Source organism: Oncorhynchus nerka, linkage group LG16 (assembly GCF_034236695.1).
Source record: "Oncorhynchus nerka isolate Pitt River linkage group LG16, Oner_Uvic_2.0, whole genome shotgun sequence".
Lineage (NCBI taxonomy): Eukaryota > Metazoa > Chordata > Actinopteri > Salmoniformes > Salmonidae > Oncorhynchus > Oncorhynchus nerka.
Genome location: NC_088411.1, coordinates 34,613,214 through 34,636,319, shown reverse-complemented (window position 1 = coordinate 34,636,319; position 23,106 = coordinate 34,613,214). Strand labels below are relative to the sequence as shown.

General features: G+C 40.0%; 1 protein-coding gene across 1 annotated transcript in view; it reads right to left on the bottom strand.

The window, feature by feature from the left end:
- Positions 1-23,106, bottom strand: part of LOC115144502 (CUB and sushi domain-containing protein 1-like) — a 415,143-nt gene that overhangs the window by 295,161 nt on the left and 96,876 nt on the right. Inside the window, 1 exon segment of the mRNA XM_065002644.1 lies at positions 4,358-4,574. Within this exon segment, the coding sequence (XP_064858716.1) occupies positions 4,358-4,574 (217 nt within the window).

Sequence of the window (23,106 nt, the reverse complement as noted above, 5' to 3'; positions counted from 1 at the left end):
TTGGGGGGGGGGGGGGGGGGGTTCTGCTAAGGGGACAGGACAACTTCACCGCATCAAAGGGACGATGGACGGGGCCATGTACCGTCAAATCTTGGGTGAGAAACTCCTTCCCTCAGCCAGGGCATTGAAAATGGGTCGTGGATGGGTATTCCAGCATGACAATGACCCAAAACACACAGCCATGGCAACAAAGGAGTGGCTCAAGAAGAAGCACATTAAGGTCCTGGAGTGGCCTAGCCAGTCTCCAGACCGTAAACCCATAGAAAATCTGTGGAGGAAGCTGAAGGTTCGAGCTGCCAAATGTCAGCCTCGAAACCTTAATGACTTGGAGAAGATCTGCAAAGAGGAGTGGGAGAAAATCCCTCCTAAGATGTGTGCAAACCTGGTGGCCAACTACAAGAAACATCTGACCTTTGTGATTGCCAGAAAGGGTTTTGCCACCAAGTACTAAATCATGTTTTGCAGAGGGGTCAAATATTTATTTCCCTCATTAAAATGTAAATCAATTTATAACATTTTTGACATGCGTTTTTCTGGACTTCTTTGGTTTTTATTCTGTCTCACTGTTCAAATAAACCTACCATTAAAATTATAGACTGATCATTTCTCTGTCAGTGGGCAAACATACAAAATCAGCAGGGGATCAAATAACCCCTTTGTTATGGCAAGCCTAAATAAGTTCAGGGGTAAAATCTTGCTTAACAAGTCACATTATAAGTAGCATGGACTCGCTCTGTGTGCAATAATTAACAATTAATGACTACCCCATCTCTGTACCCCACACATACAATTATCTGTAAGGTCCCTCAGTTGAGCAGTGAATTTCAAACACAGATTCAACCACAAAGACCAGGTAGGTTTTCCAATGCCTCGCAAAGAAGGGCACCTATTGGGTAATTGGGTAACATTTTAAAAAGCATACATTGAAAAGCATACAGCTTACTCAGTTGCCGGAGGGGAAGGCCATTTTTCTCCAACTGCATTGTTGGTTGAGGGCTTGTAAGTAAGCATTTCATGGTAAGGTCTACAACTGTTGTATTCGGCGCATGTGACAAATACAATTGTATTTTATTTTATTTGAAACCTCTCAGGGATTTCACCATGAGGCCTATGGTGACTTTAAAACAGTTCATGGCTGTGATAGGAGAAAACTGTGGATGGATCAACAACATTGTAGTTACTCCACAATACTAATCTAACTGAGCGTGAAAAGAAGGAAGCCTGTATAGAATAAAAATATTCCAAAACATACAAGGCACTAAAGCGATACTACAAAAAATGTGGCAAAGCAATTAAGTTAACGTTTGTCATGTTATGTTTGGGGCAAATCCAACGCAACACATTAATGAGTACCACTCTCCATATTTTCAAGCATAGTGATGGCTGCATCATGTTATGGGTATACTAATAATCATTAAGGACTGGGGAGTTTTTCAGGTTAAAAAATAAACGTAATGGAGCTAAGCACAGACAAAGTCCTGGAGGAAAACCTGGTTCAGTCTGCTTTCCACCTGACACTAGGAGATGAATTCACCTTTCAGCAGGACAATAACCTAAAACACAAGGCCAAATCTACACAGTGAATGTTCCGGAGTGGCCGAGTTACAGTTTTGACTTAAATCTACTTGAAAATCTATTGCAAGACCTGAAAATGGTTGTCTTGCAATGGTCAACAACCAATTTGTCAAAGCTTGAAGAATAAAAAAAAAAACTTCTGGGTACAATCCAGGTGTGTAAAGCTCTTAGAGATTTACCCAGAAAGACTTACAGGAAACTGTAATCACTGCCAAATATGCTTCTATAAAGTATTGACTCAGAGGTGTGAATACTTACATGTGTGTAAATTAAATATTTCTGTATTTCATGTTCAACTAATTTACTAACATTTCTAAAAACATGTGTTCATGTTGTCATTATCGTGTATTGTGTGTAGATGGGTGAGGAAAATATATATTTAAACCATTTTGTATTCCGGCTGTAACAAAATGTGGAATAAGTCACGGCTTTGAATACATTCTGAAGGCACTGTATATGCTACATAAAAACTTAATAGGCTTTACCTCCTAGACTTCTGCTTGCAACAGCAGAATGCATGTTACATCTGCGTCATTATACTAGGTGCTATGCATGGAATCACATTGAGCGGGTGCTGCCTCACACTTTCTATTAATTAAGTAAGTAGACTTGGCTTGTGTAAGACAGAAGGGCTCATAGAAGCAGGAGCCTATCGTGAGGCAGCTTGATGTACAACTACACCCCCTGGATAGGACACTAGTCTATCACAGGGCCTTACCCCCAATCGATCTCCTTAATACTGATTGGTAAGCAGAGAAACGCCAGATCCCATTTTAGAGTCTTTGGTTTGACTCGACCAGGGAATCGAACTCTCAACATTCCAATCTCAGGGTGAACACTCAAACCACAATGGCACTGAGTTGATCAAAACTTTCTATTGCCACTCACATCATTTACTTTGTAAATACTGTGAAACCAATGTAAATACAAGGGAATCGAACTGGCTTGCCTAGTTAAATAAAGGTTAAATCAAATGAATAAATAAAATAAAAAATCATTTTCAGCAGCAAAAGTTTATCTTCAACCTCTTTATGCAAATAGTTGTGTTAATCATCTGTCACTTTCTGCATCTAATTAAAGCCATTCTGTTTTCACTTGGAAAACAAGTATTTTGAGATTGCCTTTATTGATTGCAGGTTCCCATTATTCACTTCAACACCCAGAGGATGCCCTCCGTACCAACCTATCGGCATACTTCAAACCTGGTAAGTGCAACATTGGCAACCACAGGGATGCTGTTTAGCCTGCATGTCATTACAAATGTTCACTTGTTTCAGAAGTTTTGAGTTGAATTGTCTCTTTTATGGCAAGATAGACTCACTGTGGTACTTTAAGTACAGTTGGGAATGAATGAATGGCTTTTTAACACCAATAGAACTATTCAGTGTGTACACAGGAATGTTCAACACAACAAAACTCAAATGTTTAGCACAATAGCACAAGAATCTATATACTGAAATAAGCTGTCATGTCAGCATGTACAGTGCCTTTAGAAAGTATTCATACCCCTTGTCTTATTCCACATTTTGTTGTGTTACAGCCTGATTTCAAAATTGATTAATTATAGTACAGTAGTAGCAAGCTATCAAAGTTGACCTCCGGTCCTCCTTCTCATCTTTGCGCTGTCCTTCTCAAACTGAACAGAACTTCCACCTAACTTCCACCTTCCCTACACAGCACTGCCATAGGTTAAGCAGCACATAAAAATGTTTTTGATCAGCAAGAGCAGAGCAAGCCTAGCTCAGGTTTAGAATATCCATTGCAGTGTGTGATGCTGCCTTGTTTTATTTACTCCATCCCAGCATCTATCTTTGAAATATAACTTTATTCTGTGCTTCTCCGAGCATGCACTTCGTAGCCTATAGCCTATAGGCTATGGATTGTTTTATGGAGACCACACTAAATAGTCTATAGGTGCAATTGATATTGTGCCCAGCAGAGAATCATAGATGAGGGGCAGCATCGGGCACACATCAATATATAGCTTAATAAGAAAATAATGATAAAACACTGAGAAATATTGAAATTTCATCAATTGCAAATTATATGACCCTCCTCTAGACTAGATATTTAAAAAATCTAAACCGCCCCCTTGACTGAAATTGAAAAAGCCTGATCCTCCCCCATTTTCCTCCAGGTAACCATTTTGTAAATTTCGAACCGTCCCTAATTATTAACTTAACCGTGTTCAAAGGAATATTCAATGTCTGCTTTTTTATTTATTTTACCCATCTACTAATGGATGCCCTTCTTTGCAAGGCATTGAAAAACCTCCCTGGTGTTTGTGGTTGAATCTGTGTCTGAAATTCACTGCTCGACTGAGGGACCTTACAGAAAATTGTATGTGTGGGGTACGGAGATGAGTTAGTCATTCAAAAATCATGCTAAACACTATTATTGCACACAGAGTGAGTCCATTCAACTTATTATGTGACTTGTTAAGCACATTTGTCCTCCTTAACCTATTTAGGCTTGCCATAACAAAGGTGTTGAATGCTTATTGACTCAAGACATTTGAGCTTTTTTCATTTTTTCATTTTAAACCAGTGACAAAAATCAGGCTGTAACACCACAACATTTTGAAAATGTCAAGGGGTGTATATTAACTGTATATTAACAACTTGACATTGCTAGCGCCACACAGGACCACTAATGGTACAACAATACAGTAGCACTAAAATCAAATGAACGCAAAACCAAGCCATTGTTAAGAAATGTTCTCAGATCACCACCCAGTAGACCTACATAGAAAAATGTATATGGGTAATTAAAAGTCTGTTACCTCATTTTCAGGTTTCCTGGCTGTGGTTGTCCGTCATAAATAGAGACGATGTCACAGTCCTCTTCAAGAGCAAAGGTGTGAAATGACAACTGTATCCTGTTTCGTTCTCCTGTGATGATGATCCAGGTACAGTTGGCATAGTTTGGGTAGCCGTGGGGAAAGCCAGGACTCTCTATCGTTCCATTTAGTCCTTGTGCAACACCACCACAAGTTTGACCTGAGGATAAAATCAAAGACAGACATAAGATATAATATGGATCTTTTAGATGACCAATCTAAGAATTTACACGCTGTAAATTCGGGAATATTATGCATGACTCTGGTATGAAACAGCTATATATTGTTCTCAAATATGCCACTGAAACAGCATTTCTGTAGCACAACAAAGCACCCCCTTCCATTACCCATTGGAAGCCTCAGGCCTGAACACAAGAACCTCTCTTCACAAACATTAAATATATATGTGTTTGGGTATGTTGACATATGCAAATATATGGTAAATTTTCCTCGGTGCTCCATTTCACATGTCTCATCTCTCACTGTGTCATATTGTGAGCAACATAGGGGGACCTTCCAATATCTTGGCTTATTTATGATTGAAAAGCAGTATGCATGAAAGCGGAGTCATTTTGTATTGTTAACTAACGGACCCAAACTGAAAAGGTACCCAAACCCAATGGCCTTAATCATAATCTTACCTGGAGCAGAAAGAGAACTTGCAATCACTATTCAGAACTCTTCTCCAAGGTGAGAAATACAGCACACACAACAACGCTTGCACACAGTATGATTATACCAAGTCATTATACCTCATCAAAGAGGTGTAGAATCTTTGATGAAAGGAGATTATGCCATTGTCCTTTCAACCTCACAAGCTTTGCAATGAAAGAGTAACAAGGTTAAATCCTGCCATTCTTTGCCAATAATCATTAGCTTAAAGTAAATAGAGTGTTTCTGCATGTAGATGTCAAGCAATGATTTCAATTAAATATGCTTGTTGCTAATACTCCCAGGCAGACATTTGTGTCAATCCAAAACCACTCATAGATAAAAGACGAGAGTAGCTGTAAGGTTAGCACATTTTTTGATTATCTGCCACTGGAAAACATTGCTCACAATTTCATGTCTGTTGATGTTTTCTAAGACCCATGTTGTTATTCTAAGACGCATGTTGTTATTCTAAGAAGCATGTTGTTGTTCTAAGAAGCATGTTGTTGTTCTAAGAAGCATGTTGTTGTTCTAAGACCCATGTTGTTATTCTAAGACCCATGTTGTTATTCTAAGACCCATGTTGTTATTCTAAGAAGCATGTTGTTGTTCTAAGAAGCATGTTGTTGTTCTAAGACCCATGTTGTTATTCTAAGACCCATGTTGTTATTCTAAGACCCATGTTGTTGTTCTAAGACCCATGTTGTTATTCTAAGAAGCATGTTGTTGTTCTAAGACCCATGTTGTTGTTCTAAGACCCATGTTGTTATTCTAAGAAGAATGTTGTTATTCTAAGACCCATGTTGTTGTTCTAAGACCCATGTTGTTGTTCTAAGACCCATGTTGTTATTCTAAGAAGAATGTTGTTATTCTAAGACCCATGTTGTTGTTCTAAGACCCATGTTGTTATTCTAAGACGCATGTTGTTGTTCTAAGAAGCATGTTGTTATTCTAAGAAGCATGTTGTTGTTCTAAGAAGCATGTTGTTCTAAGAAGCATGTTGTTATTCTAAGAAGCATGTTGTTGTTCTAAGAAGCATGTTGTTCTAAGAAGCATGTTGTTATTCTAAGAAGCATGTTGTTGTTCTAAGAAGCATGTTGTTATTCTAAGAAGCATGTTGTTGTTCTAAGAAGCATGTTGTTGTTCTAAGAAGCATGTTGTTGTTCTAAGAACTGTTATGTCAGAAATATAAACAGTCCACAATTGTATAGGCTAGAGCTCTACCTTGATAAATAACAATGGAACTAAAAGCATGTAAGAAGAACACAATTTTTGGAAACAAATGAAGATTGAAAAAAATGCTGACTCATCAAAGCTTTGTCAACGCTACTGAGACAATATTTTGAAAAATATGTTACCATCAAATTACAAAATCAGAAGACCTCTGAAATCATAATCAGCAATAGAAACTGAAGCACACAACAAAAAACATTTAGCATGAACTCTACCAACCACATCCATTATATTGGGTGAATGAGACTAATTATACTGTTGTCTGGTAGAAGACATGACTTTCTGTTCTGTTAGTTAAACATGTATCACTTTATGCCAAAACACCATTACTCAGAACATTACTAATCCGTGAAGGACATGGAAGGCTAAAGAGGTCACTGGAAATTCAGCATTTTATGAAAACGTTTGGTTATGAGGAAGATGGACATGTTATACCATATTTATACCATATGTTTGTTGACAAATAAAACAGAAAGGGCTGCAGTAGTTCAATAAGCTTGAGACGGTGTAACCATTTTGTCTCTCTACCATAGCACATTTCACACAAATAAATAGACAGTCTGCAGATGGGACATGCCATCTCTCCAATTTGTTGACACTCTTTGAGCACATCAAATGTGCCTAAAACATGCTCAGGCTGCAACCAGATGCTGCTGGATTTGTTTGATGCTGGACACCCTCAGACATCTGTATTCTGGTCCAATGCACTTTGTGTTTGTACTATAATACTGTAGGTTGGCATTTGGGTTCAGGACCATCTGTGTTGGCATATTTTCATCATCTTTTATTTGTTAGCATGACTGATAATCATAAACTCAAATATAACTTGCAGGTCAAAAGCAAGTGCATTGTGGTTCATTACCAAAGGCACTATAAATCGCTTATTTGTTTTTCACCACAGACTGTTTATCCCACCAGTGCAACATTAATGAGATCCACAACCAGGGATTCATTTTGTCAGGATAATAAAGACTAATGCACTAGTTTGAAGTGACAGACAGTAGAGCTGCCCTTGCAGAGGTACAACTTGGTGTGGAACATGAAATACAGCCTTAATTGTGCCACTGATAGCACTCTGTATTGATTCATTAACATTATCACTGCAGTAGCCAACCTGTGGTCGATGGTCAATAAATTCCCACACTTTGCCTCCATAACAACCAAGCAGGGGTCAGCTTTTGAAATAGATAGCATTGAATAAACAGCCATACAACTCCATGAATAAAGAAAGAGAACTGACATCATGATGAATACCCAGTTGGTTGTTGATGAATACCCAGTTGGGGGGGGCTTGTAGACGCAATGGAAAATTCTATTTTTATTAATGCACAGTAAACATGCTTCTAGAGGTCACTCCAATGAGTGATCACAGCATGCGTGTGTTAGAACAGGGACATCCGTTGCCGTTCAGAAAAACACCAATCTGTACAAGACCACTTCTGCTGAAATAAGTTATCTACTTCGCTGGCTTCATGGTCATCCCTTGGTGCAGTCCTTTACAATTATCAATCTACAGACTATCAGTAACATTTCAACGAAATATCTACTAACCCTAACTCAAACCTTAACCCTTATCCTATCCCTAAACTCATCTCCAGTAACACCTAATGATATCATCAAGTGATTTTAACAAATTATGAGTAGGCATCTTTACCCTAACCCTAGCCCGGACTCTAACCTTAACCTTTACCCTAACCCTACCCCTGACTCTAACCTTAACCCTAACCCTACCCCTACCCCTGACTCTAACCTTAACCTTTACCCTAACCCTACCCCTGACTCTAACCTTAACCCTAACCCTACCCCTACCCCTGACTCTAACCTTTACCCTAACCCTACCCCTGACTCTAAACTTAACCTTTACCCTAACCCTACCCCTGACTCTAACCTGAACCTTTACCCTAACCCCACCCCTGACTCTAACCTTAACCTTTACCCTAACCCTACCCCTGACTCTAACCTTAACCTTTACCCTAACCCTACCCCTGACTCTAACTTTAACCTTTACCCTAACCCAAGCCCTGACTCTAACTTTAACCTTTACCCTAACCCTGCCCCTGACTCCAAATTGAACCTTTACCCTAACCCTACCCCTGACTCTAACTTTAACCTTTACCCTAACCCAAGCCCTGACTCTAACTTTAACCTTTACCCTAACCCTGCCCCTGACTCCAAATTGAACCTTTACCCTAACCCTACCCCTGACTCTAACCTTAACCTTTACCCTAACCTAAGCCCTGACTCTAACTTTAACCTTTACCCTAACCCTGCCCCTGACTCCAAATTGAACCTTTACCCTAACCCTACCCCTGACTCTAACCTTAACCTTTACCCTAACCCAAGCCCTGACTCTAACTTTAACCTTTACCCTAACCCTGCCCCTGACTCCAAATTGAACCTTTATCCTAACCCTACCCCTGACTCTAACCTTAACCTTTACCCTAACCCAAGCCCTGACTCTAACTTTAACCTTTACCCTAACCCAAGCCCTGACTCCAAATTGAACCTTTACCCTAACCCAAGCCCTGACTCCAAATTTAACCTTTACCCTAACCCAAGCCCTAACTCTAACGCTAACCTTAACACAAATAACATGGCCAGCTACTATTATCAACAAATCTTCTTGAATCCCGTGCCATTTTGAAATTAATTTAAACTTGAAATTAACCTATTTTGTAAGCTGGAGAAATTGTTAAGCTCCAAGGAGACATCAACATTTCAGCAACCATGCCTGCAAACATTTCCACACACATTTAAGAAAATGCCATTATTGCAATTGCCATAGATTATCTAACTAACCAATCTAACATCAAGCCAACCAAACAAATCATATAAGGCAGAGGGTGGTTTCACATTGCAGTGTTACAATCTAAAGTGTTTTGAGAAGAAGTGGCTTGTGATGTTATATAATTGCATTGATTATCACACATCAAGATTGTGACACTGTTAAGATGCAGCATTGTGAGTCATTGGAAAAGCAGGCGAATTTAAAATCCATGTTTCAATTACAGTGGACTATGATTTACTGACACAAAATCATGTGAATGACATTTGCAAAAGGAAGAAAAACTATCTCTTACATACATTATCATTTTAATTGTACCTTTATTTAACTAGGCAAGTCAGAAGAACAAATTCTTATTTACAATGACGGCCTACCCTGACCAAACCCTAACCCAGACGACGCTGGGCTAATTGTGTGCCTCCCTATGGGACTCCCAATCATGGCCAGTTGTGATACAGCCTGGAATCAAACCAGGGTATGTAGTGATGCCTTTAGATGAAATGTAGTGCCTTAGACCGCTGCGGTCTAAGATACAACACTTTGCTTTCAAATAATCACACACAGTATCTGCGCATGTGCAAGGGTTCACTTCACGCTGTTAGTGTGGTAGCCAATGGACCAAAACAGTGGAGAAGGTGAGCCTTGCGCTACAACAATCTTAGTTGTTATGGAAATTGACCCACTATGATGTTTACATACTGCATATTCGGCATATCGCTTAGTCTACCTTTTCGGTTCTCATCTTCTTGTTCATAGGATGTATATACATGGCCAAAAGTATCTGGACACCAGTTCAAATTAGTGGATTCAGCTATTTCAGCCACACCCTTTGCTGGCAGGTGTATATAATCGAGCACACAGCCATGCAATCTCCATAGACAAACATTGTCAGTAGAATAGCCCCTACTGAAGAGCTCAGTGACTTTCAATGTGGCACCGCCATAGGTGCCAAATTTCTGCCCTGCTAGAGCTGCCCCGGTCAACCATAAGTGCTGTTATTGTGAAGTGGAAACGTCTAGGAGCAACAACGGCTCAGCCGCAAAGTGGTAGGCCACACAATCTCACAGAACGGACCGACGAGTTTTGAAGCACATAGCGCGTAAAAATAATCTATCCTTGATTGCAACACTCACTACCGAGTTCCAAACTGCCCCTGGAAGCAACGTCAGCACAAGAACATTTAGTCGGGAGCTTCAGGAAATTGGTTTCTGTGGCCGAGCAGTAGCACACAAGCCTAAGATCACCATGCGCAATACCAAGTGTCGGCTGGAGCGGTGTAAAACTTGCTGCAATTGGACTCTTGGGCACTGGAAACGCGTTCTCTGGAGTGATGAATCACGCTTCTCCATCTGGCAATGCTTCAGCATACAATGACATTCTCAACGATTATGTTCTTCAAACTTTGTGGCAACGGTTTGACAATTCCCCAGTGTACAAAGCGAGGTCCATAAAGAAATGTTTGGATGAGATCAGTGTGGAAGAACTTGACTGGCCTAGACAGAGACCTGACCTCAACCCCATCAGACACCTTTGGAATGAATTGGAATGCCGATAATAATAATAGTGAAGACATTAGAATTATGAAATAACACATATGGAATCATGTAGTAACGAAAGAAGTGTTGAACAAATCAAAATATATTTTATATTTGAGATTCTTCAAAGTAGCACCCTTTGCCTTGATGACAGCTTTGAACACTCTTGCCATTCTCTCAACCAGCTTCATGAGGTAGTCACCTGGAATGCATTTCAATTAACAGATGTGCCTTGTTAAAAGTTAATTTGTGGAATGTTGTCAGGCGGTGGGTGTAGCTGGTGCATGAAGTCAGGCGCAGGAGAGCAGAGATAAGTGAACAACGCACTTTAATAAAAGCAAAAGCACAAAGTAACAAACCCAATGCGCGAACAAAATAACGGTTGCCACTAAACACGGGTAAAACAGCACCCGGGAATAAACCAGCCGAAAACATACCGACCTAACAATAAACAATCAAGTACAAAGACATGGGGGGCAACAGAGGGCTAAATACACAACACACAATGAGGGAAATGAAACCAGGTGTGTGGGAAAACAAGACAACACAAATGGAAAATGAAAAATGGATCAGCGATGGCTAGAAGACCGTCGACGTCGACCGCCGAACACTGCCCGAACAAGGAGAGGCATCGACTTCAGTAGAAGTCATGACAAATGTATTTTCTTCTTAATGCATTTGAGACAGTCAATTGTGTTGTGACAAGGTAGGGGTGATATACAGAAGATAGCCCTATTTGGTCAAATTCTAAGTCCATATTATGGCAAGAACTGCTGAAATAAGCAAAGATAAACGACAGTCTATCATTACTTTAAGACATGAAGGTCAGTCAATCAAGAAAATGTCAAAAACTTTGAAAGTTTCTTCAAGTGCAGTCGAAAAAACCATCATGTTCTCATGAGGACCGCAAGAGGAAAGGAAGACAGAAAGTTACCTCTGCTGCAGGGGATAAGTTCATCAGAGTTAACTGAACATCAGATTGTAGCCCAAATAAATGCTTCACGGAGTACAAAGTAACAGACACATCTCAACATCAACATCATAGTCGAATAGCTGCAAAGAAAGCACTACTGAAGGACACGAACAAGAAGAAGAGACTTGCTTGGGCCAAAAAACACAAGCAATGGACATTAGACCGGTGGATATCTGTCCTTTTGTCTCAAGTCCAAATTTGAGATTTTTGTTCCAACCGCCATGTCTTTGTGAGACGCAGAGTATGTGAACAGATGATCTCTGCATGTGTGGTTCCCACCGTCAAGCGTGGAGGAGGTGGTGTGATGGTGTGGGGGTGCTTTGCTGGTGACTGTGTATGTGATTTATTTAGAATTCAAGGCACACTTAACCAGCATGGCTACCACAGCATTCTGCAGCGATACGCCATCCCATCTGGTTTGAGCTCAGTGGGAATATAATTTGTTTATCAACAGGACAATGACCCAAAACACAACTCCAGGCTGTGTAAGGGATATTTGACCAAGGAGAGTGATGGTGTTCTGCATTAGATGACCTGGCCTCCACAATCACTTGACATCAACCCAATAGAGATGGTTTGGGATGAGCCGGACTGTAGAGTGAAGAAAAAGCAGCCAAAAAGTGATCAGAATATGTGGGAACTCCTTCAAGACTATTGGAAAAGCATGCCAGCTGGTTGAGAGAATGCCAAGAGTGTGCAAAGCTGTCATCAAGGCAGAATCTAAAATATAAAACAACACTTTTTTGGTTAGTATATGATTCAACATGTGTTATTTCATTGTTATGATGTCTTCACTATTATTATACAATGTAGAAAATAGTAAAAATAAAGAAAAACCCTTGAATGAGTAGGTGTGTCCAAACCTTTGACTGGTACTGTGTGTATGTATATGTATATATATAAAACAAGAAGCTTATGAGCTATATTTATAGCTGCACAGTAATGATTTAACTACACTTCCTATTTACATAACATTAACCATGTCTGCTGTCTCTCTCCATGCAATGCATTTTCAGTCATATTTTTACACACCCACACAAATACTATAAATAACAGTAGCACAAAATCACAATCTGTAAGGAACACATCAACAATGCATATCAGGAGCCAGAGCAGTGATAAAATAATGTATCTTTTGATGCATTGTTTACATTCAGTTACAGAGTGGGAAAAAAGGAAAATTAAGGATTCTCCCAGTCCATAGATTTGAAAGGTTTGTTGATAGTAGGTTGGACTTAAATAATCACCATGGCAACCGTGAAAGGAACCAAGAGCACATATCACAGAAGATGACACCTTCCAGACAAATGCAGGCATTTTTTACCTGCAAACCCTGCTTGCACTGATATCATCAGCCTTCTCCAGCTGATCAATTCAAGGTTTCCAAGGTGACAAGCTTAACGTAAATCAAAGAGACTATGAATAAATAAGGTTTGCTTTTAACAAAATTCAAAACAGTGCAGAGGGGGGTTTGGGGGGGGACAATGTTTTTTGGTCAGCATGAATATGTGGATGTCAGGGGTAAGCAGTCCTGATTTTGCTGATTTGGAGTACAGAGGCATTTGAGCTTGGACATTCCAGCCTGCTGAGGCGAGTCAGGTACATTTTTATTTATTTATTTTTATTTAACCTTTATTTAATTTAGATTTATTGTAGTTTTACAACATCAAATAATGTAGTTGTAATCATCTAAAATGATACTACAGTATATCTTAATTTTCATGGAGGGTGATAGAATAGTGTTTTGTTATCCCACTTATTTCAGACATGATTTATGACATACTGTACTCTGCACAACCAGGAATATTCTACATTTCCAGCCGTTGTTTCACATTGTTAGCTGTAAGTTAGTATCGTGTCACCAGACTCCATAGTTTCATATTAGTCTACATGTAACTTTGGTCAAGCGAGATTAGCTGTAGGTGAATGCTGTTTCACGCAGAACGTTATGTGTGAAGTTGACAACAGAGGTCACAGGTCTGTCCCATGTCGATTCAATGATAACAAATTGTTCTACAAGCTAGAACATCCTGAAAACAGGTTAAACACATACTGATTCAGCTCAGGGCACTGCCAGTTATATGTCACACCTTGGCATATGACCCAGTGGCACATGTCTTTGCACTTCTACCAAAGTGATATCCCTCCAAAGACATTGTTCTATTGTACACAAAGGTTAGACGAAAAGGTTGACTGTACTGGCGTAGCCACAGATTTTCTTTTGACATTACATGCAATTTAACAGATAGCACGTATTCTTTGCCTTATTCCTCAACAAAGTGTTAGGAGACAAGATTCAAGCTTAAATATGTCATCTTCATAATAATGATTGTGTTTGATACTGAACGATACTGCTCTTGATCACTTCACTGTTTCACAGAGGAATTTTCACTCACTAAGTTCACATATAAGTCACGTCTTCGTACCATTGTCTCTCTCAGCCTTATCAGCCACAACTTCAAGCCCTCCCTCATCATTTCTCACAAACTGGAAGAGAGCTGATAAACAAATTGTTGGCAAGATGAATAATGATGTATTGTTAAAAGCCTGCCATGCCTATTGCCTGAAGAGTAATGCATCATTTCTTGGCCAAGTTTGTTAGAGAGCCACGTTTGACTTTGTTTTATTAGAGGATATGCGTCACACTGTGACTGTAAAGTCTGGACATAGACCCAGCAAATGGTAATGATACTGTATAAGATAAATAGGTCATCCATGAACCAGGCCAGAATAATATAATTTACAGCTATATAACACTAAGGAAGGCTTTTATAATGTCTGGATCTTTGTAAACATTACACCAAATGGAGGAAGAATGCTATCACCCCTGGCCCTTTGATCCATACTTTTGTATGCTCAACTCAATCATCAGCTATTGTATTGAGCCTTTTTAGTAATACTACAGACTTTATTAAAGAGGCAATCTGCAATTGCTACATCAATTTTTTTACGTATAAATTAATGATATGTACCCATTGAGTCTTGAAAAATACAACTTGTGAATGCCTCATGAGTTCAACTGTCATAACCAATCAGAACCCTAAATATGATCTTGTTTACATCCAATGTTTATAAACAAAGTAAATGTAGTCAAACACTTGCCTCAAAACATGGTTAAAACTATCATGTTGATATCATGGATGGTCAGTTCATCCATTGCGCTGGCTGTGAATTCGAGAGAGGTTACATGTCTCAAGCCCCGTCCCTCAGCTTGTTAGAAAAGCAGGGGCGGGGATTATGCTTTGCTATTGTTTCAGCTGCTGATTGCCCCTTTAATCTTCACTCAATACTTCCAAAATAGATTGTATAGGAGTATCCAAACATAAATAGCTAACTCTGTTATCATTGAGAGAATTAGATAAGGCAAAAATTAATCAAGAAATGCTTTTTCACATTATGACTATCATATTATATGACATTATCACATTATCCATCAGTATGACGTCATAACTAAATAAACTGAACCACAACTATGCATGTATGATAGTAGGATGCATTTATCAACTCACACATTCAAATTGAAGATGCCTACAAAACCAATAGCAGAGGTAAGAAGCTTGAGCCAATGCAGTATGTTTACTATCATCCTCTGTAAAATTACCATCACTAACACAAATGTGTAATCTAAGTCATGAGTACCATATTTAAATTGGCTTCATTCCATTTATACTGTGCATAATGTACACTGTGTGGCCGGCCCATTTGCTGAGTCCAATGACATAGTTTAGCTCATCGCCGAGATTACAATCAACATGCTAATGCTATTGTATAAGGCGACAAAGATGTTCATTTCCAACTAAACAGGAAATGATAGATTATATTTGTTGATAAGGCTAGCGTTAATGCTATGGGGAGGGGCCATGCATTTGTCTTTTGCTTTGTCAGAGTGAGTTCCCAGTGTTCATACCTCTGTCTGTATGTATGCCATGTTGTTGTCCTCCATCTTACAAATAACACCACCAGTCTCATCATATATTTGCATAAGTTCTGAAATCATCCATGTAGTATTAATGCATAAAAAAATGTAAAAGAGTATTTTAATCAGACAAGTTCAAAGTTTGTGTTTGTATCTTCAAGAGACGTATTAGCCTTGTTTACATCTTTAAGGTCTTTATAAAGCTGTCGCTTTAGAAAATGTATCCACTGACAGAAATACATGGACTTCAAATAACTCCCTTATTGCTATGAATAACACAATTTTAAAAAGTATGGAGCAGTCTCATTCCATTACACTGACCATAATTACAACAACTTTGTTGGACAATAGTCTCCAGTACACTTGATTTTGATGAATAATGCATTTAATTGAGATAAACTTCCTAGTTTAGTGAGCACATTTCTATTGTGATCTATTACATTTGATAATAGAGTAGCATTGCTGTGAAAGGCTGTTCATATTATGTTAATATATCAATGTATTTTATCAATTCAATCCCTTTAAAGGCATATTCCCTTTCCCGTGCATGTGATCCCATCAGATCCTCTATAGGCTCAGGCCGGTGTCCATTTAATGACATCCTCATGCCATTGTTCAAACGCCATTCTTCTTCCTCCTCCCTCCATCCATGTATTGCATTATATGGATGCTCTATGAAACTGTTTCATGCCATTACATGATCTAGCGTACATGCAGGGGCGCAACTTTGGTTTTAGAAGTGGGACATAGCTTTTTTTTATTCAGTCAGCCTAGCCGACCACTCGGAACCGTCTGCATGGTCCTAAAGCACACCGTTGCCTCGTTTTGATCAATTATAAAACTGGGGGGGACAATTATGCAATTTTAGAATGTGGGGGGGACATGTCCCCCGTCCCCCTGCATACATGTATAAATAATGACACCCTCATCCCTTAGAAAGAGAGATCACTACAAACATAAGGATAGGAAATTAATATAAAACCAAACATGTAAAAGACAGAAACACCCTCCAGGTCAAATTGTTCTCTTCCTGTTAAAGTAGATTATTTGGCTGGGATTTGCCTGCAGCTGAATGACCTGTATGTTGGGAAGTAGATGATTCGGCATGGATTATGTTCCAACACTTTAGAATTCTCTCTGCTAAATGATTTCTCATAGGCTCTTTTGAGTCTTCACCTTTGACCCTGTCATTCTTCATTTTAATCCAATGTCTAAGTAAAGGGTTATTCATCACTCTCCGGGGAGCAGTCAGCTCTCAATCAAATATAGAAAATTCTGTTAACGCCTATAACTGTGGCTTTGAGATGAGAACTGAGATGAATGTTCTGTCATAGTTTTTAATGGTCTCTGCAGAGCTGTGTACTCGAATCTGTTAAATCTACCCTACAGGCATAGACCCCTGCAATCGATGTTTGGATCGCTGACCCACCTGAATTCAATGTGCATTATAAAACGGTTAGTTCCGGCCTTGCATTTTGATTGGTTAAAAAAGGGGTTCCAGCCACGCATTGGTACACAAAGCCCGCGGAAGTCACAAGGACGTTGTTACATTGTTTTTTTGCTGGTGTAGCACATGGGGATGTGTGAAGCTTACTCCTCAGCCTGAAGTGTCCCCACCTGCGCCAGCGAATAGATAACTTTTCATGTATCGCCGACTAGTAAGATGCTTCAGGAGGAAGGTCACGTGTGCTAACAAGGCAGAGGTTCTGGGTTCGAGCTTTGTGTGAGCCAAATCAGGAGGAAGTGGTACTCGCTAAGCAAACAGCGTGATGTTATTTACAGTGGCTTAATCATGGTGGTGGTAAAAAGTGGATCTGGTCACTATGGCATAGAACTCTTTGTACTAGCAGCTACGCTATTTGTATTACATTGGACTGGCATTGTCTTTTTCAGCTAGTTAATGGCACAGTATTATTTTTTTATCCAAAACATTTAAAATCCTCAATACTTTCCCATGTTGGTACTGAATGTCATAAAACGGTGGTAGCTTGCACTTTAATTTAAGTATTTGCCAGAGGGTATAGGTTATGTTAGAGAGATCTCTGAATTGAGCCTCTGTTTCCTCTCAGGCTCTTTAGCCTTCTCTAGCCTAATTAAAAGCCTTGTTTACACATCAACACTGGTCTCACAAATAAACCATATACCCTCTAATATCCAAAATCGTAGACTAAATTTATCATCATTTAGCCAGATTATCATACAATTACTATATATATATATTTTTTCATACAAACTATTCCCCAACCATATGTGGTGGGCTAGAGGAAGGAACAGGCCTCACACAAGAGTCCCGGGGGGCCTTAGTGCTCTCACTGGCAGGATGTAAGATAGGATCATTGGAGTGCAGTGTGCTGCTGCGAGGTAGAGCGCCCACCAAGTTAACATGTGAGTGATGTGGACAGCTAAGGTGAGTGCAAGCAGGTGCAATAGGAGCATTGGAATGGGGGGAGTGTTGTTGGCTGACTGCAGTGTACGCCGAAAAGTGAGTGGCTGAGTGCAGCGGCCAGGCAACAAGGAGTAGATGGGAGAGATGAGGAGAGAGTGTGTTCATGCTTTAGCTCTCACATACAGTGAAGCGTCAAAGCTTCAAACAGGAAGCAGAAACAGACTGCTTGGTGGGGAAACAGTTACGTCATCACACTTGGTTTACAGCTTCTTCTTTTCATGTTATTTTACAAAGGTGGAAAGCAACATTGGATCCCTAATGTATTTAGTTCTGTCCTTGAGCTGTTCTTGTCTAATGATGTTCTGTATTATATCATTCTGTATTATGTTTCATGTTTTGTGTGGACCCCAGGAAGAGTAGCTGCTGCTTTTGCAACAGCTAATGGGGATCCTAATAAAATACCAAATATGTAATGGAAACCTTTGACAGTGATGATATGTAGTTCATGTAATACCCCATCAATGAAAAGGCAAAACCAGTCACAACTGTAATACCAAAGAGATTGGATTTAAGCATTTTAACACTTTCTTGCAGTAGAACCAGATCACACTAATCTGAAATATTTCAGTGGTTGATATCACTTACAATTAGTAGCCTAAGCTGCTGGTTTTATTTTATTTGGTGGAAATGTCCTATTTTTGACTTGTGCAGTAAAAGCCCAATATCCTTGTAACCTAGCCTGCTACACCCTTTGACAGTATTCTGTTTTCTCATTTGAATAAATTAGAATGGAAAATAACATCTGAAATATGCTGAAGTAGTAATGTCTGAGGACAATTGGTTAAAAAATAACTGTACACATTGTTTTATTTAATTTAATTTAGATTATTTCACCTTTATTTAACCAGGTAGGCCAGTTGAGAAATGAAGTTCTCATTTACAACTGCGACCTGGCCAATATAGAGCAAAGCAGTGCGACACAAACAACACAGAGTTACACGTGGGATAAACAAACTTACAGTGTGTGCAAATGTAGTAAGATTAGGGAGGTAAGGCCACAGTGGCGAAATAATAACAATTTAGCAATTAAACACTGGAGTGGTAGATGTGCAGAAGATGAATGTGCAAGTAGAGATACTGGGGTGCAAAGGAGCAACGAACAAAAACATAACAACATTGGGATGAGGTAGTTGGGTGGGCTGTTTACAGATGAGCTATGTACAGGTGCAATGATTGGTGAGCTGCTCTGACAGCTGATGCTTAAAGTTAGTGAGGGAGATATAAGTCTCCAGCTTCAGTGATTTTTGCAATTCGTTCCAATCATTGGCAGCAGAGAACTGGAAGGAAAGGCCAAAAGAGGAATTGGCTTTGGGGGTGACCATATACCTGCTGGAGCGCGTGCTACGGGTGGGTGCTGCTATGGTGACCAGTGAGCTGAAATAAGGTGGGGCTTAACCTAGCAAAGACTTATAGATGTCCTGGAGCCAGTTTGTTTGGCGACGAATATGAAGCGAGGGCCAGCCAACGAGAGCATACAGGTCGCAGTGGTGGGTAGTGTTTGGGGCTTTGGTGACAAAACGGATGGCACTGTGATAGACTACATCCAATTTGCTGAGTAGAGTGTTGGAGGCTATTTTGTAAATGACATCGCCGAAGTCGAGGATTGGTAGGATGGTCAGTTTTATGAGGGTATGTTTGGCAGCATGAGTGTAATTGTCAAGTAGAAAAATGTTGCCCAACCACCTGAATGATATTATCAATATTTTGGGGGGTTTGTCTAACCAAAAAGTTGTGGTGCCTGCTGTGCTGCAGTGCCCAATTCCAGTCCTCTAGGTCAGCAGACATGGCTGCTGGTATTTGTATCTCTTTGGTATGGTACATACAGTACTTGATCAACTATTGTCACAAATAAGGTCTATCAAATCTGGAACCAACATAGACTGCAGACCGTGAGGACTGGAGCACCCTTGAGTATGCACAGAGAGATTGCATAGAGAGTATGCATCTCATTACATCTGCGACATTAGATAGGCCCTGTATAGTCAGAAACCCTGCAAATAAACCTTTCCATACACTGGGTGCCATGGAGGGTACTTTTGTTTTCTCAACACAGTTTACATGGTCCACTTGCTACTCACTGGTTTGCTTTATATTGCCCTAAAGGGGCAATCAGCAGTTGCTACATCCATTTTTGGACTTATAAATGAATGATGTACCCATTGATTCATGAAGAATATAACTTATAAATGTCTCATGAGCTTAGTTTAACTGTGGTACCCCATCAGAACCCAAAATATAACCTTGTTTTGTAAACAAGGTAAATGTAAACAAACACTGTATAGCCTGAAAACATGGTTAAAACTGATATCATGAATTGGTCAGTCCTTGCATCCATAGCTCTGTCTATGAATTTCAGAGTGGTTACATTTCTCCAGCCACATCCCTCAGCTTTTTACCGAAACAACTGCTGATTGGCCCTTGATGGTCTATTCTTAAGTTGTCTAACTTGAAGAAAATACCATACAAATAAAACTGAATTACATTGTAACTATCAAAACACTTTCTCTGAGGCAACGGAAATGCCATCCACAGAGAATAGCAGTTTTATTTTATTAGTCAGTTAAGAAGAAATTCTTATTTTCAATGATGGCCTAGAAACAGTGGGTTAACTGGTCTAGGAACAGTGGGTTAACTGTCTATTCAGGGGCAGTAACAACAGATTTGTACCTTGTCAGCTCTGGGGTTTGAACTTGCAACCTTCTGGTTGCTAGTCCAATGCTCTAACCACTAGGCTACCCTACCGCAGTAAGGAAAACCAACTTCATAAATGTTCTTTATGCCCACTATGTTCTCATTGAGTGTGTACAGGACCGGCCCTAGTCCGTTGGGGGTCCTAAGCTAAATGTTTTGACATAAGAGAATAGTCTGCAAACCCTACCAAATTTAGAAATTAGACCTTGTGTATTATAGTATACTACTAGTCAGGGTCTCAACAGACGGAGTTCCTCCTTTGATTGGGTGCCCACTAGCAGCAGCTTGAGGCCACTAGCAGCTGGAGGCCTCTTGCAGCTGGAGGCCACTAGCAGCAGCGGGGCCACTAGCAGCAGCGGGGCCACTAGCAGCTGGAGGCCACTAGCAGCTGGAGGCCACTAGCAGCTGGAGGCCACTAGCAGCAGCGGGGCCACTAGCAGCAGCGGGGCCACTAGCAGCTGGAGGCCACTAGCAGCTGGAGGCCACTAGCAGCAGCGGGGCCACTAGCAGCAGCAGGGCCACTAGCAGCAGCGGGGCCACTAGCAGCTGGAGGCCACTAGCAGCGGCGGGGCCACTAGCAGCTGGAGGCCACTAGCAGCTGGAGGCCACTAGCAGCAGCGGGGCCACTAGCAGCAGCAGGGCCACTAGCAGCAGCGGGGCCACTAGCAGCTGGAGGCCACTAGCAGCAGCGGGGCCACTAGCAGCAGCGGGGCCACTAGCAGCAGCGGGGCCCTAAGTAGCCGCTTATGTGGCTTATTAGTAGAGTTGGCCCTGAGTGTTTAGGTGTAACATGCATGCCCAAGGCAAAAATTAAATACAACTCCTTATTGGAAATAAATCAATGGCAAGATTGATATAGCCCTTTTCCTTTACTATTTTACTTTGAGTTAAAAGCATTAGAGGTTCAAAATCCAATCTTAGATTGCTATGTTCAAAGTTCTTATTGAAACATATGGAGTGAAAAATGCCATGGATGGAATTTTCAACCTTTTACAGTATGGCTTGTGACATTTTAGAATAGGTTCAATTTCACCCACTAGGCCTCTAATGTATAAGGAAGATATAAAAGCTTCTGAATTAGGTAACAAAGGCATATTAGTCAAGAGTAAAGAGGCCTTCAGCACAATGTCTGTAGGTGATACACTGCGAGACACGCCGATCAATTTAGCCCTTTATCATTGGGAGAACGGAATGATCAACTGTGCCGCTCCCTCCCTCAATAAACGACTGTATTCCCCTTGAAGCCTGTTAATTGCCCTGTCCTTCAGAAATTCACGGGTACATTAGCGCTGCATTTTTCAGGTTCCTAAACCTTCCATTACCTCACGTTTGGTTGAACTGCCAATGCTTGGGACTGACTCAAGTGCATTTCTTAGTGCAAATTAGTTTCTGTATTATGTCATTTAGCATCAGTTATCATGATAGTTTTGGGGGGAGTTTGACTGACTGATTCTCAGTATTATTCCAACCTCATAGTATTTATATATATATAAATAAAGTACCAAATTAGTGTGTTGTATGGCTCAAAAATGTTCTTGGTGATATGTCATTTATTAGCTTATTTATCCCCTAATTAAGTGGATGAAAAGGCTGATATTTTGACAGGGTACCAAAAAAATGCACCGTATCACTTTAAGCACATCATTCATTTTAAAACAGGTTTAGAATGTGAGTTATACATGTCTGAATCAGAGGGCTTGTACCCACACCCTTCTAAACCTGCAGAAATAAAAATCACCCTACATGTCACAGAATTAGAGGTTTCGAAGTAAAAGTGTTGGGTGTATTGTGTTTTCATTTGACACCACTTATTTAAGCTGTCAAAACTGAGCCTTTGGTGTTCATGTGCGGTATTGAATTAGCTTCCAGAGTTGCATTAAACTTAGCTTCTGCCACACAAGAATAAAGTTGCAGCAGAGACTGTTTTAATCCTATGTTTCCATGGTTACATCAGCCACATTTCTGTATAATTCTGCACGGAAAATTATGCAATGTGAGACTCCACTGACTAAAATACCAGGTTTATTAATATCATGATAGAATTCAAATGAATGTTTAATAAATGGGCTACCTTTTCAATCAATTTCCCATGTTATTAAAAAGACTCACACAATAATATATCTACTTATTATTGAAGGATATTTGCATTGCAAATATAACTCTGAAACTTAGTATATACAACATTTGAAAATATGGAGGGGAAAGGATCCCTTTCCAATGAGTATGATTCTATTTTTCTCATTCGCTCAGGAAAGTTCCCACACACATCAATCTACTGCATGAAATGAACCAATGCATTCATTTATGATTAATTTTGTAACCAAAGTGTAGGTAAGCATGTTTGTTCCTAGGAACTAAGCCTGCTACAAATGTACGGTCTTAATTTGATCGCTCTTTTGTTGCTGAGACTTTTCCCTGTGCCACAGAAAATGCAGAGTAGTTTTTTGATGTACATAAATTCA